The sequence below is a fragment of the Chrysochloris asiatica genome, unplaced genomic scaffold (genome assembly GCF_000296735.1).
Source record: "Chrysochloris asiatica unplaced genomic scaffold, ChrAsi1.0 scaffold00302, whole genome shotgun sequence".
In the NCBI taxonomy this organism is placed as follows: domain Eukaryota; kingdom Metazoa; phylum Chordata; class Mammalia; order Afrosoricida; family Chrysochloridae; genus Chrysochloris; species Chrysochloris asiatica.
In genome coordinates this window covers 456,128-470,934 of record NW_006408820.1, presented here as the reverse complement: position 1 = coordinate 470,934, position 14,807 = coordinate 456,128, and the positions used below count along the sequence as shown (strand labels likewise).

Genomic DNA, 14,807 nt, shown 5'->3' with positions numbered 1-14,807 from the left:
AAGATGCAGTTGGTCCAGGAAAACTCTCCCCATACAAATGCTCTGGCAGGGGAGAACGGTTGTCGGAGACTGCCTGGGATGTCCACCTGTTTGTGAAATGCAGCATGCTCTTCCTACACACAATGGGGACTCAATAATGAGAACCTTAGATGTAACGCTGAGCAGTACAACGTGCCAGGGCTTCTTTATAGAAGTATTATTACGTGGATGAGGCTGGAGGAAGGGCTCAAGGCAGTAACCAACCATGACTGAGAGCCACCAGGTACCTTCCAACTGTTCCTATCAACTCAGCAGCCCACATGTACTGCTTATTAAGTGTTGCCCTCATTATCAAGGGAGTGAGAACTACAATACGGCTGTTATAAAAATAGCTGGTCCAGGGAGGTCTGTGGGCCAAGCTAGGACCAGGACTTAATCATAAAATCCAATAAAAATAACTGCTATTCAGTGCTTTCTTAGTTTACTGAGCTGCAAGTCATGGGATGGCCACTTTGCTGAAACAGTTATCCAAATACTTCTCCCTGTAGCTCCAGATGCCATAACACAAAGAAAAACTTGTAGCTGCCAAGGGGTCCTGGTATGTCGCTGTGGGCTAGTGCAAAGTCGTTTGAACTGCAAAGGTTGGTGGTTCAAGCTCACCAACTGCTCCTTGGAAACCCTATACAGGGTCGCTATGGGTGGGAATTGAATCGATGGCATTTAAACAACAAGGGTCTCTGGTAGAGGGTTCCCTGATGGTGAAGACAATCAGTTTCTTGTGTTTAAAAATATAGAAATAGGAGACCAAGGAGTAAACAGGCTCTCAAACTGCCAAAAGGGATGGATGGGCTATTCAGAACACATGCATGCTTGTGTGTTTCAGGCCTGCTAAGTGGTCCAGATCACCTGTGTGCCTGTGCTTGGCAGGTGTGTCGGGCACAGGTATCTATGTATCTTTTATCTGTATATCGGTCTCTGCATAACATCTGCAAGTATGAGTATAGATCAGTCTATTTGTGTGTGTGTATATGCGTGTGAAAGAGGTGAGAAGATCAAGAGACGGCATGTAGGAGGCGTGAACATGTGTCTGTACCTGCTGTGTGTACAATGCTTCTATTTAAACGAGTCTAGAGCAGAGCCCTTGCAGGCCACTTTAAACCCTCTCTTGCCCAAACCAGAATCCCTGCAATTCCATCCTGTCTCCACGTCAGGTCAGCATTTCCTGAGCAGATTATTTAGTCCTGTTTCTGTTGTTTGCCTATTTCTATTTGGGGAAAGCTGGCCCCACCGGTTACTCCTCCCTTTCCTTCTCCACACCACCCACTACCTCTCCCTTCTCTCTGCTGCTGGGGGCTGACATGCTGCTTCCTCCAGCCCTGACTGGGGCAAGGGCTGGGCACAGGGCAAATCGGAGCAGCTTCTGAACAAACGCACCAATTCTGCCAGACCACAGACAACCAGATTTTAGACAGAGTTTTGAAATGTCTTCATCACATGATTCCCCTCTATTTCCCTCAAGTGGGAAAAGCAAAGTTTTAAAGGTGCAACTAGTCAAGCCTAAAGCACCTAACATTATAACTTCAGGCAGATATCTCCGTGCTTCAGCTTGGTCATTGTTGTTAAGTGCCCTCAAGCTGGTTCCAACTCATAGAGACACTTTATAGGGTTTCGGAGAAGTAACTGATGAGTTTGAACCACCGACTCTGCGGTTCAAATCGACCTTGCAGTTCAGCACATTAACCCACAGCACCACACCAGGACTCCATGCTTCAGTTTTTTTTTTTTTTTTTTTAATGCTTTATTGTGAATTATGTGATAGTTTACATGGGAGAACATTAGCTTTACATTCATCCTATCATATATCGTTTCATTGCCATTGCTACAATCCCCTCCATGCATCATCAAACAACCAAAGGGTACACCCTGCAAGCCTGCCCCTGGTCATCAGAACACAAACCCCTCTCCCCCTTTGGGTCTAAAGACCCCAGCCACTCCACCTCTCCATGTCATCATCTCTGCCTCCATCTCTGGCGTCACTGCTTCTCTGGGTAGGGTCTCGCACTCCGCTCTTCTCCCTTGATGGTTCCAGGGACCTCCACTCCTAGACTGCAAAGTCAATCACTCCCCTCCTTTTGCTACAAAACATCCAACTTCACATTTCCAACCCTTCAGTCAGTTCTGATAACAATTATTCACTATTGTACGACAAGGGACCTATCCCCATCTCCTTTCATTAGCCCCGCCCAGACAGATTGAATACTACTCACTGGAAATTCTACCTTCCTCCATGCCCTCTGGATCTAGGTTCCCTCTTGATAGTCTGTAAGCCAGTCACGTTTTGCTTTTGTAGCAAACCCCCCCCCTCCCCCATTTTGGGTAGCCAATGTCCAAGTTTCCCATCCCTGTCTACTCTGTGTATGGAGGGGGTGGGAATGACCCTTGCTGTAAAGATTTGTTCCCTCTTTTGAGCTACTGTATCCATAGGTTTAAGTCAAGTTCATCAAATTGTATCAGATTACACTTTTTTTCCTCTTCTTTCTTCTTCTAGTTGAGCTCTGATCATCCAGTCACTGAAGCCAGGTCAAGTGGGTATTATCTGCAAGTGTGGGTGTTCGTATGCATATGCCCTCTCTTCTTATCAGCTGGACGCATCATTCTCCACTCTAGTCCTCTGTGGCTATGACACTGACTCTGGGCCCAAGAGTCCCCAGGTCTTGCCACACTAGGTCTCCACCTGGGTTCACAGAAGTCTATTGAACATTGTAGGGCTTAGCTCACAGCTTCATTGCTGTTTTTCCCTTACCTCCCCTTATCGGTGACCAACATGGTCTCCAATCAGAGCATGTATTCCCATTGAGTCTCAGTCTTGGAAGAGGGTTTGCCCTGAGGGGACCCCACCACCGGTCCTTGATGTCTCCTGGGCGAGCAACTTGCTTGATCTTCCATGCTTCAGTTTTATCACCTGTTAAATGGGGACACTAGCACCCACCTTTCCAGGATTGCTGTGAGGTACAGAGATGGTAACTGTAAGGGGAGCCCAGTAGCAGCTGTATTTAAATCTCTTTTCCCAATAGGTTGGAGATCTCTGCTGGAGTCTGCATCATTTTCCCAGCAAGCTATTGGGCACCCTCTGGAGACAGCACTAACATCTTTGTTAGAGCCCAATTCCCCTGTCATCTGCTTGGAACCTGACCAGTCCTCCAAAGACAGACACAGCCACAGTGTCATTAGGCATCTCGAGTTTAGTGCAATTTACCATTCTTCTGAGTTAGATTTCTACTAAAATTACCAAAAAGCAAGGCCCTCCCTGTTTCTTACTCTTCCATTAAAATTCCTGACACAACCAAAAGGTCAACAGTTACTCTATAGCAAAGATGAGAAGACAAGGGGTTGGGAAACTAGAGTACACTATAGATGAAACAACTAGAATATAATTGAAGAGAACGTGGACACATTGCTAAAAACGTAACTTTTGTCAAGGAACAATTTGTGCAGAAACTGTCCAAGAGGAAACTCATTTGCGGTGTAAACTTTAACTGAAAACACAATAAAGTACCATTTAAAAAATGCCTACTATATCATTAAAGCCAAGTAGCTTTAACAGGAACACTCTTGGGTGATACAATACACTTGGCTGGGTCTAGGGACCTGTACACAGCCTGCTGATAAGTACTCGTGTTACTGCTTAATATTCATAGGAGGCTCCAACCACGTATTAAATGCACATATAATCTATAGATTTCATCCTTTACACTATATAATCACTGTGTGGTACTGTGGATTTACTTGGTATGTCCCTTTTATCTAAGCAAAGTCTTCTTAATGTCCACCAAAAGTGGGACCATGCAAATAGGGTGTATAGGACTCAAACACTGGGAATGGTTAGTTTTGCCATCCCGTGTAGGTTTAAAGAGAGGGACAGAGGCAGGAACAGATGATCGCAGGACCATCAAGAAAGAAGAGCCAAGAGTGGGGCATGAGATCCCTACCTGGAAAAGCCGAGGTGGCAGAGGTGGTGACATGGAGAGACAATACAGCCACGGGCTTCCCAGCCCATGGACCTAGTAAAGCTGAGTGCCCACAGGCAGGAGGCTGGCTTGCAGAATGTGCCCTTTGGGCATTTGGAGACAAGGTAAAGGAGATTTTTAACACTTGCCAAGAGGGCAGAGGTCAAGGGGCCACAAGGCTGAGAGGTGTGCCTGCAATATGGCAGAAAAGAGGTGTTCCTGACTAGGTTCTCTATTCTGCATCCTGAATTGTTTCTGATCCTGAATTTTACCCTCTTCACTCCCCTAATTAACTCCATAATCGTGAGTATTGTCTATGAGTTCTGAGCGGGCACCACAACAGATTCTAGAACCCAGACATGAAGCAGAGAGTGCTGTGGGAGGAATGGTTGGTGTCAGAATAGGGTAAGAAGGTTGTTGGGTGGGGAGGCATGTCTGACCTTCACTTCATAAGAGTTGGCTTTAGGCTGATTTTGAATTTGATTCTCCTCCCCTCTTGTGAAGCTAGAGGAAGTCAGACATGGTCCTCCATACCATTTTTGAAACTGTTTATGGACTGAATTGTAAACTCCCCCAATGAGCATAAAAAATAGAAAATGTGTTGAATTCCTGGCCCTTGAACCTGTGGATATGATACTATTTGGAAAACCCGGTTTTCTTTGTTATGCTAATGTGGCCAGGCTAGGGTGGATCCTAAACCTAACCATTTCTGAGTTATAAAAAGATCAGAAAAGCCACAGGAAAGGTGTGTGTTAGGGGAGAAAGGGAGAGATGTCATGTCAAGAAAAGCCAAAGAACCAAGAAAGGTGTTGGGGGCGAATGACAAGGAAAGACTCCACCTGGCCTAAGAACCTGATTTGGACTTTTAGCCTCCAGAACCACAAAAAATAATTTTTTGTTCCTTGAAAGGCACCCACTTATGGAATTTGTGTCAAAGTGTGGGTCATCCCTTCAGTCATAGGACTATCATGCATGGGTTCTGTTTGGTTGGTTGTTGTTTTAAGAACCCATAGAGTGCACCTCTAACTCTAATGCTCATCTGAGCTTGACTGAGAAGTAGGCATTCAATAATATTTCTCTGCTAACTGATTTAAAGTCTCAGCCTGTATTATTGTTTGCCAAGCACTTTCCACATTGGCCCAAGAAGGCACTAAGTATTGCATTCTGTTTTAATTGAAAGTTATAGTCTCTTAAAGTTACCACAAGAGCACTGGAGTATCAATTTCTGGAGGCCCCAAGAGGCCTGAGGAAACAACAGAGAGTAGCAATAGGCCCTGAAGCGACTGCCAGCCAGTAATGCTTCCCTCCCAGAATCCTCCTCCATTCACCCACAAGCTAGCTCCACAGTATCCCCAGTTCCTACTTCTGTCACTGTGGTATGGGCAACGGGAGCCTGGCACATTGACAAGGGAACTGTTTTTTCCTGTCAGGTCCAAAGAGTTGGTATTTCAAAACCACTGTTTCTGGTACTTCACATTAATCTGATGCGTTTACCCACTGGTTAAATTTGTGGCTAAATTTTCACCAACAGAGGGTTTCTTTCTCAAGATTCTGGCTCTGGTTTGTGACTTTAGGCCCCACTCATCAGCACTGTCACGGAGCTCTGGTAGCGTAGTGGTTATGAATCAGGCTGCGAACTACAAGGTCAGCAGTTCAAAATTACCAGCTGCTCCATTGGAGAAAGATGAGGCTTTCTGCTCCCATAAGATTTACAGCCTCAGAAACCCTGTTTAGGGTCGCTATGGGTCGGAACTAATTCGACAGCACTTAACAACAGCAAGAACATAAGCACTGTCAACCTTGCCTACACCTGAGTCCTTTCCATTCCCATCCTGACTAGAAAGGCTCACCTGGGGGGTTCTAGCAAGGCTCAATTACATCCCTTCCCCCAATTTTTACAAGAGCAATTTAGAAAATAATGGCAGCTTAAAGTAGAACCTCCCTTATTCCATACTCAAGAGCTATGGTCAATATGTTGATATTTATCTTTATATAGATAGATAGATATGTAGGTAGGCAGGCAGGCAGACAGACAGACAGACATATATATGTTATTGTGTTGTGCGCCATTGAGTCAGAAGCACCGCGTAAGGTTACTGGAGCAACTGGGGGGTTTGAACCAATCTGTGGTTAGCAGTTCACTGCATATCCTATAGCATCACACCAAAATTTCTTCTACAGACACACACACACACACACACACACACACGTGTGTGTGTATGATGTGGTGCTGTAGGATAAGCACTGGATTTCTAACTGCAAGGTTGGTGGTTCAAACTCACTAGCTGCTTCTTGGAACCAACTTGATGGCACTTAACAACAACAACATATATATGCAATAGATAAGCAATGTACTGCAAAGCATAAAGTTGGCAATTCAAACCAACCAGCTGCTCCTCAGAAACCCTATACAGGGCCGCTATCAGTTGGAACCAACTCAACAGCACTTAACAACAATAGCAATGTAATGTGCAAAGTCTTGAGTCCTGTTTTTTGTAACCTGATCTCAGGAACGTTTACTCATGGCATCAATGAACCCTTGAAAAGTCATCCTTCATAGTCATTGATTCCATTTGTTTTATTACAAAATACAAACTGTGGAAAACTGAACCAATACAGAAGCAAAGTCAGTCACTGTCTTCTACTAAACCCCTTCCCTGCGGTTGACCACTCCAGGCATCTTGAAGAAGAAGAATACCCTTCTAGATCTTTTTCTGTGTGTGTACATCCAAGAGATATGCAGATGAATAAGTAAATTAGTGATACATAACTTTTTGTCGTTTTACAAAACAAACCCCCTACTCAAATACTTATACAGGGAAGTGCTTAGTAAGTGACTCCCCTGAGTTGTGGCTAAAGGTGTGCCTAGAGTGGCATGACCTTTCCCTTCGGGCTGGGGCCAACTTGTGCTACCAACATGATGCTAAAGTTTAGCCACTGTTTACTGACTTCCAACTCTGAGCTGTACTAACTGTTTTACATGTATAAAAACCAAACCCAAGGTCATCAAGTGTTTTCTAACTCATAGGACCGTGCGAGGACAGAGTAGGACTGCTTCTTAGGATTTCTGTACATCTTTACAGGAACAGGCAGTCCATATTACTCTCGTGGAGCTGCTGGTGAGTTTCTGTTTTATGTGCATGGTGGTGGTGGTGTGGTGGTTGTGTGCCAAGGAGTCAGTTCTGATTCACAGGATTTCGGAGGCTATAAATCTTTATGGGAACAGAAAGCCTCATCTTTGTCTCTTGGAGTGGCTGGTAGATTTGAACTGCTAATCTTGTGGTTTGCAGCCCAACTCAAAGCCAACTCTACTGCCGGGGCTCCTTTTTACCTGTGTAATCACATGTAATCTACTCAATAATACTATAGGGAGAATATTGTACCCATTTCACAGATGAGACTCTGAGTGGTAGCACTGAAATTTAACGGACTGCATTCATCGAACCACTGCTTTTCACCTCCCTCCCTTTTATCCTTCCTTCCTCCCTCCCTCCCCGCTCTACTCACTAAACATTCTGCAGGCCTATGATGTTGCCATATGGAAAAAGCACCGGACCGCAAGGCTTGCTTGAACCAAAAGGTTGGCAGTTCAAACTCCTCAGCCATTCCTCAGAAACCCTATACAGGGTCGCTATGATTCTGAACTGACTGGAGGGACAGCACTTAACAACAACATCATAGAACAGAGGAGGAGGAATTTGGCTGTAAAGTTGAGTTGGTCTGCATCACCCAGGGCCACCTTTTCAAAACCCAGGCCTATTCACCAGTAAAACTCAACAGAGAGAAATAAGGGGCCAGGGCAATCCCACCAGCTCAATCCCCCGACCCCCAACCCCAAATGCATAATGGACAATGAGTCAGCAGCTTGGGTGAAAAACAACTAAAATCAATACTCTTTTTTAACACTTTCCACTTATATCTTTGGTAAAGATTTGGTAGAGTTGTCATCTAAGGGAAGTACTTAGAAATGAAAAACATTTTAGACTCCAGGGAGAAACTTTAATTTAAAGTTAATTGTGAGAAATTAAGGTCATCAACTGTAATGGTGGCTATAAAATGTAAATTGGTGGTGTAGTTACTCCCAGTGCATGTTAAGTGTCTTACAGCTCAGCTTCTCAGGCATCAATGGACTTGCAGATAGCAACAGCCCTTAAGCCGGAACCGCTTTTAGTAAAGTGAGTTAAGAAAGTCACAAGTCAAGCAAATCAGGGTCAATTTGAAAGTTCCCCCACAAAAACAACAGGGCCAATCAATAGCTTACATACCCTTGTCTGTGAGATTTTTTCGAATGACTTGAATAGTAAGAATATCCAGAATGTGTGGATTCGGTATCCATAGCAAAGGAGAGCCAGGGAGCAGGGTACTATTTCTTCTCCGTGGTAGAGAACTTTGTCCACAACACTTCTTAGGCCTCAAGGAGTCTGGAAATCAGAGGAACCTGGGAAGACAGCAAGAGAGAAACAGATATCAATCTTCAAAGGCAATCTAAATGAGGCTGGAATCGAAAAGACAGCAGCAAATTTTAGTCCATAGCAACCTCCTCTCTGGGGTCTCTGCTATGGAACAAATGACAGCAAGTGTGAAGCACCTGGCTCTGCAGGGCCCCTCAAGCAGTAAAGAGGCTCCCCAGGGATCTGGGAGGGACACAGGATGGGAGCTGAGCAGGCCAATCCTGTTACAGTGGGAGGAAAATCCGAGGTGGCTGGACTCTGCCTGTGTCCAGTTCCTAGGCACCACCTCACCCCTCATGGAGTCTGAGGCTGTAGGACAGGACTAACACAGCCAGCCCTGGACACTGCGCCCAACCATCCACTGCCAGTTTGCTGGTTTGTAAAAACAATAGTCAGAAAAGTACCTTTAAGGGATTTGTTCATCATTCCCCAAAGCCAATTTTTAAAAAGGAAGAGCTCTATTTCTTTGATCCAGGAATCCAAATGCCTAAGAATTCATCTTAGAGTTCTAATCTCATTCTCTCTCTCTCTCTCTCTCTCTCTTTTAATAGAAAAAATATTAATACCCTGTAGCCCGTGGACTGATAGTTTGGAGGATCAAATCCCCTCAGAGGCACTTGGCAAGCGACTTCCCCCAAAACAGCCATTGAAAACCCTAGAGAATGCAGTTCTGCTCTGACAAATAGGGGGTCACCATGAGTTTGAAGCCACTTAACGGCAATGGCAACCAGTTATTATTAAACGCCAGAAACAATCTACATGCTCAAAAAACAAAACAACAGATGACTAGGTAAGAAAAACATGGTTTATCCACTCAAGTATATGTTGTTGTTGTTAAGTGCCGTCGAGTCGGTTCCGACCCATAGCGAGCCTTAACAGGGTTTCTGAGGCTGTAAATCTTTACGGGAGCAGAAAGCCTCATCTTTCTCCCACGGAACAGCTGGTAGTTTCGAACTGCTGACCTTACGATCCACAGCCCTATTCATAACTACGCTACCAGAGCTCCTTAAAGAAGTATACTAGCTGCTTAAAATTGTAATTATGCAGAAGGGAACTTTTTAGGATAGAAATCAAACCCACTGCCATCAAGTTAGTTCTGCCGTATAGCAACCCTACAAAACAAGGTAGAGTTGCTCCATAGAGTTTGTTGTTGTTGTTATGTGCCGTGGAGTCGGTTCTGAATCATAGCGACCCTGTACAGGGTTTCTGAGGCTATATATTTTCACGGGAGCAGAAAGCCTCATCTTTCTCCCGCAGAACAGCTGGTAGTTTCCAACTGCTGACCCTGAGGTTAGCAGCCCAATTCATAACCACTACACTACCAGCATAGGGTTTGTTTACGAGGTTATAAACCTTTACGGAAGCAGACTGTCTTATCTCTCTCCCACTGAACAGTGGGTGGGTTCAAACCACCAACCTTTTGGTTAGCAACCCAATGCTTAACCCATGATGGCATCTTCTTATGATATAATGATAAAAGCAGGAGACAAGATTGTAAATCGATCATAATCATTACAGTTACAGTCATATAAAAACGCTTTGTAAGGATGAGCATTAGGAAGGCAAATCAGAAAATTAAAGCAAGTGATTTCTTACTGGCAGGATCCTGGGTCTTTCCCACTGTTTTCCTGGGATATAAGCTTGCAATAAAAATAAATTAAAAAACATTTCCCAGTACATTCATTTCACCTGAGTCCCCAAATGCTAAACTTTTACTTCTAGAAAACTTGATTCACAAATTCTACCTCTCCCTGCCCCCACCTCAGAGCCAGAGGTCTCATCCCAGCACCCTCACCCTGGAAGCTATAACTGCAAACAGCCTGTGAAGTACCTGTGAATAAAAAACAAAAGACCTGCAAATGCCATGCTCCAGCCTTTACAAGGAGGCCTGGTTTCCCTGACTCCAGCACTACCTGCAAAAATCTTGAGGGAATCAGGCCAGGAAGCTGATTGTGCCTGAAAATTACACCAACACAGCCTCCAAACCCTCCAACACAGCTTAGGATGGGAGCCTGCCCTTCCCATTCCATTCTGCTGGAAGTGAAGTGTGTTCTCTCAAAGGATCTGTGACCCAGAGTTAACTTGTCTGGTCTGGGATGCCTGACTTATTTCATTTATCCTCTGCCATCAGGAACCCAAGACTAGCAGTGGGGAGGGAAACCTGGGTTCTAGCCAGAACTCCGCCACTGTCTAGTACAACATTGGATAAGCCACTTGCCTTGGTGAGCCTCAGTTGGCTCAGTTATAAAATGGGGATAAATCAACCACTGGAAAAATGAAAGTGGTGGCTATCAATACTCCCTGGCTGGCTCAAAATCCCTGATACCCTCTTCTGTCTCTCCAGTAAGAGAAAGGTTTGGGAAGAAGCAGGGCAGGCTAGTGCCTGTGCTGACCACTACACCCGGCGCTGACCACCACACCAGGTGCTCACCTACAGGTATGCAGTCAGACAGTAGGGGCTTCCATCTCAGTGCACACCTTACTAACTGTCTGTACACTTGAGCAAGTCGTTTCCCCTCGGAACCTCAAGTTTCCTCATCTGTAAAATAAGAATTCTGGCATAGGATAAACATCGGACCACAAGAATTCACAGTTTGAATTGCAAGGTCAGCGGTTCAACCTCATCAGTTGCTCCCTGGAAACTCCTATACAGGGTGGGTTCGCTATGAATTGGAACCAACTCAATGACACTTAATAACAATCACAACAAAATAAGAATAAAACTGCCCTTGTGAGATTAAATGTGAAAATAAACATTTTTGAAAATGTTCATTTTACTCTGGGACCTAACACTTCCATTTTCTTAGAAGACTTCAAGAGTTGGCTCATCTTTTTTCTCCTTACCTTGTCTCCCACCATGTCCACCAGCAACTTTAACAAGGGTACTAACTAGCTTTCAGCATCTTAGATTCTCATTTCCGTTTTGCTCCTGACTGCTGTTTCTTCATCTTTTCTGTTTCTCCATTGGCTTCCTACCTGGCACACACTATTGAAGAGGTGCAGACAAGCTCTCCAGGTCTGCCCTGCAGAGAGCCTGGTTTCCTGATTGACTCTCACGTAGCGCTCTGCTGACCTGCAAACTCTTCAAGCCCTGCCAGCTTCTTCACCAACACAAGTGACTGCCCTCGGCTACATCCATCATTAACCCTTCACGACTCCGACATTTTCTTCTGCCTTCTAACCCATGGCTGCTGTTATTTTTTTAAGTTTTTATTGTGAATTGGGTGATAGTTTACATGGGAGAACATCAGCTTTACATTCATCCTGTTGTATTTCGTTTCATTGCAATGACTACAATCCCCTCCATGCATCATCATTCAACAGCATTTGCTTCTATTCCCTAGGTTTTGTTTGTTTTTTGGATGTACACCAAAGCACTCAAGAATATACACCCATTCAAACAACCAAAGGCCCATGGCTGTTTTTAAAAAATATTTAATTCTTGGTGAACTATATACACAAGATCACATACCAATTCAACAATGTGTACATGTACTGTTCAGTACAACTCATAACTCCTGATTCCTCTTTCCATCCCAACTTCTGTTGCCTCGGGCTAAATGCTGCAGTGGCGGCACAGAAACAGGCAGCTCTGGTCCCACACACCTGGGCTGGTCGTAGTTTCCTGCTTCCTAGCTGTGAGACCTTGTGGGTAGATGGTTAACTCTCTGGACATTATATGAGATCAGGGAGCCCTGATAAAGCTGTGGGTTAAGCATTGGACTGTTCACCGCAGAGTGGGTGGTTCAAACTCAATAGCTGCTCCATGGGAGAACGATGAGGTTTATCTGCTCCCATAAAGATTTAGTCTAAGAAACCGTATGTAAGGCTGCTATAAGTTGAAATGAACTGGATGGCAGTAGGCTTTGGTGGGAAGCAATAGATCATTCCATGCTATCTCCTTCTAGAGCTGTTGTGATCAAGAGACTCCCCATGTGAAGCCACTGGCACCTGGCAGCCTAAGTGTCCTCTCTCCCCTCCCCCCACACAAGAGAGTGTCATTCCTTGTGCTCATGAAAACTCGGCCATGCATTAAGGCAACTCCAGGCATGTTCTTCAAAGGAAAGACACGGGCTCATGAGTGTGCTTTGGGGAAAGGCTTTACCTAACTCCAGCTACCCTCTTCCGCTTTCTCTCCCACAAGTCCTGCCTATCTTTACCAAGGGGTGGCCAGTACATGCTGCCACTCCTTCCATCCTGACTTCTCCATCCTCAATCCTAGGTTAGCCAGAGACTGCAGTGAACCAAATCCAAAGTCTACTCCCCCACCTGTCATCCCCTGTTGTTGATGTTGTCAAGTGCCATCAAATCAGTTCTGACCCATAGCGACCCTGTATAAGGTTTCCAAGACTGTAAATCTTTACGGAAGCAGAAACCCTCATCTTTTTCCCTGCGGAACAGCTGGTAGTTTCAAACTGCTAACGCCCAACTCATAACCTCTATGGTACCAGAGCTCCTTTTCTGACCTATAGCGACCCTGTATAGGGTTTCCGAAGAGCAGCTGGTGAGCTTGAACCGCCAACGTTGAGGTTCTAACCTACTTTGCAGTCTAGTGCATTAACCCACAGCACCACACCAGGACTCCCTATTCCATTTATCCATTGCATTAATAATAACTGGCACAAGGTCAATCCTGAAAATGCAAAGATAATTCATATTCCTGCTTTCCCACCTCTCCATCTCTAACACTAGCTATGTACGTGACATTTTCTCTCTCGAACCCTAACAACTCAGGGTTAAACCCACTGCCACTGGGTCAATTCCGATTGACAGCAACCCCATACAGTAGGTTTTCCAAGGCTGTAAATCTTGATGGGAACAGTCTCATCTTTCTCTGGCAGAGCAGCTGGTGGGTTTGAACTGCCGATCATGCAGTTAGTAAACCAGTGCTTAACCTACAGCACCACCAGAGCTCCTAACAATCCACATTGTTATTGTTGTTGTTGAGTGCCACTAGGGTAGTTACAACTCATAGTGACCCTGTGTAGTGTTTCTGACAAACAATGTCCAGTGCTTGAGGTTAGCAGTTCAGCGCTTATCCTATAGCACTACACCAGAACAATCCATAGTTAGAGGTCTTTATTTTAAAATAAACAAACAAACAAACAAGCAAACAAACAACTGCCTACACAGCCCTCTTCTACCCACCAGAAGCCTCCAGGTTTCCAAATGCAGGGGTCTCCACGAGTTGGACACTGTCCTTAGAATCAACTGCCAGAGAAGCAGGTGCCAGGCCCTGCAGGCCCTGACACACCCATGTGTTTTTGTTTGTTAATTAACTTGAATAACTCAAAGAACTCACAAAAAGAAGTATACTATAGCAAGCTTTTCAGTAAGGACACCACTGTTGAGGACTGGGAGAGTTTTCAGCATGGCGCCGCATGTCCCCAGAGATGTGCTGGTCCTTCCATGTGTATCATCAATCTAGATGCTCAACAAGAAAGAAGCTCCAAGGTCCAGAGTCCTACAGGATACTCACTAAGGGTTCAATTACATATGCATGTGGGGGCCTGAATGCATAGTCAATGATTGACTGAATCACTGAATATGCATCATGGGGAGGCGGTGCTCTTTTTCTTGAAGTTAACTTATAGCCAAGGGTGGTCCTTGGACTTACACTTCATTTGCACATGTGTCACCTGGCTGTTTTAGAAGACCAGAGGCACCTTGGGTTGCTGAGGAATTCTAAAGGCTATTTTCAGAAACCAGAGACAAAAGGCCAAATAGAGTTCTTGATCCCACATGTTCAGTCACCCAACCATAGGGAGCAAAGGGCACTGCTGAAGGCATGATGCATGGGAAGTCCAACCACAAGCTACCCTCCTGTTGGATGGCACCCATGCTACAACTCCCCCCACACACCCTCCTCCTGCCCCCACCAAGCTGTCTCTTTAGACGCAAAACTCACCCTGCTATTCTTCTCCATCTGTGGATTTACTATAAGGTCCTTGGAAATAGGAACTATGGCTTTACTTCTTGTTGTTGTTATAAGTGACATCGAGTCAATTTGGACTCATAACGACCTTGTATAGGGTTTCCGAGGAACAACTGGTGGGTTTGAATTGCCGACATTGTGGTTCTCAGTCCAGTACTGATCCTACAGCGCTACACCAGGAGTCCTTACTAGATATTCTGAACACTCTAGAAATCCAACTGATAATTATGGAGAGAAGAAATGCCAACTCTGTTACTTCCTACTCAGATGCTCTTACTTTACTTGGGATTCTCATCACCATCCACAACTGCTTCCCAGTGTCCTGGCCTACGTCCCTCCTCCAGGTCAACAGTCCTCATCCTATTGATCTTATAAGGGATCCTAGTGGTACAGTGGATAAATGTGTGGCTGCTAACCAGAAGGTTCATGGTTCAT

General features: G+C 45.0%; 1 protein-coding gene across 2 annotated transcripts in view; it reads right to left on the bottom strand.

Moving 5' to 3' along the window:
* Positions 1 to 8,326, bottom strand: part of VANGL1 (VANGL planar cell polarity protein 1) — a 46,812-nt gene extending 38,486 nt beyond the window's left edge. Inside the window, exon 1 of one of the 2 annotated variants that reach the window (XM_006874794.1) lies at positions 8,252 to 8,326. In XM_006874794.1, the coding sequence (XP_006874856.1) occupies positions 8,252 to 8,322 (71 nt within the window). In that variant the 5' untranslated portion in view covers positions 8,323 to 8,326. The remainder of the gene's footprint in view (positions 1 to 8,251) is intronic. The other variant, XM_006874795.1, reaches the window with a different exon arrangement.
* Between the last annotated feature and the right edge of the window lie 6,481 nt (positions 8,327 to 14,807).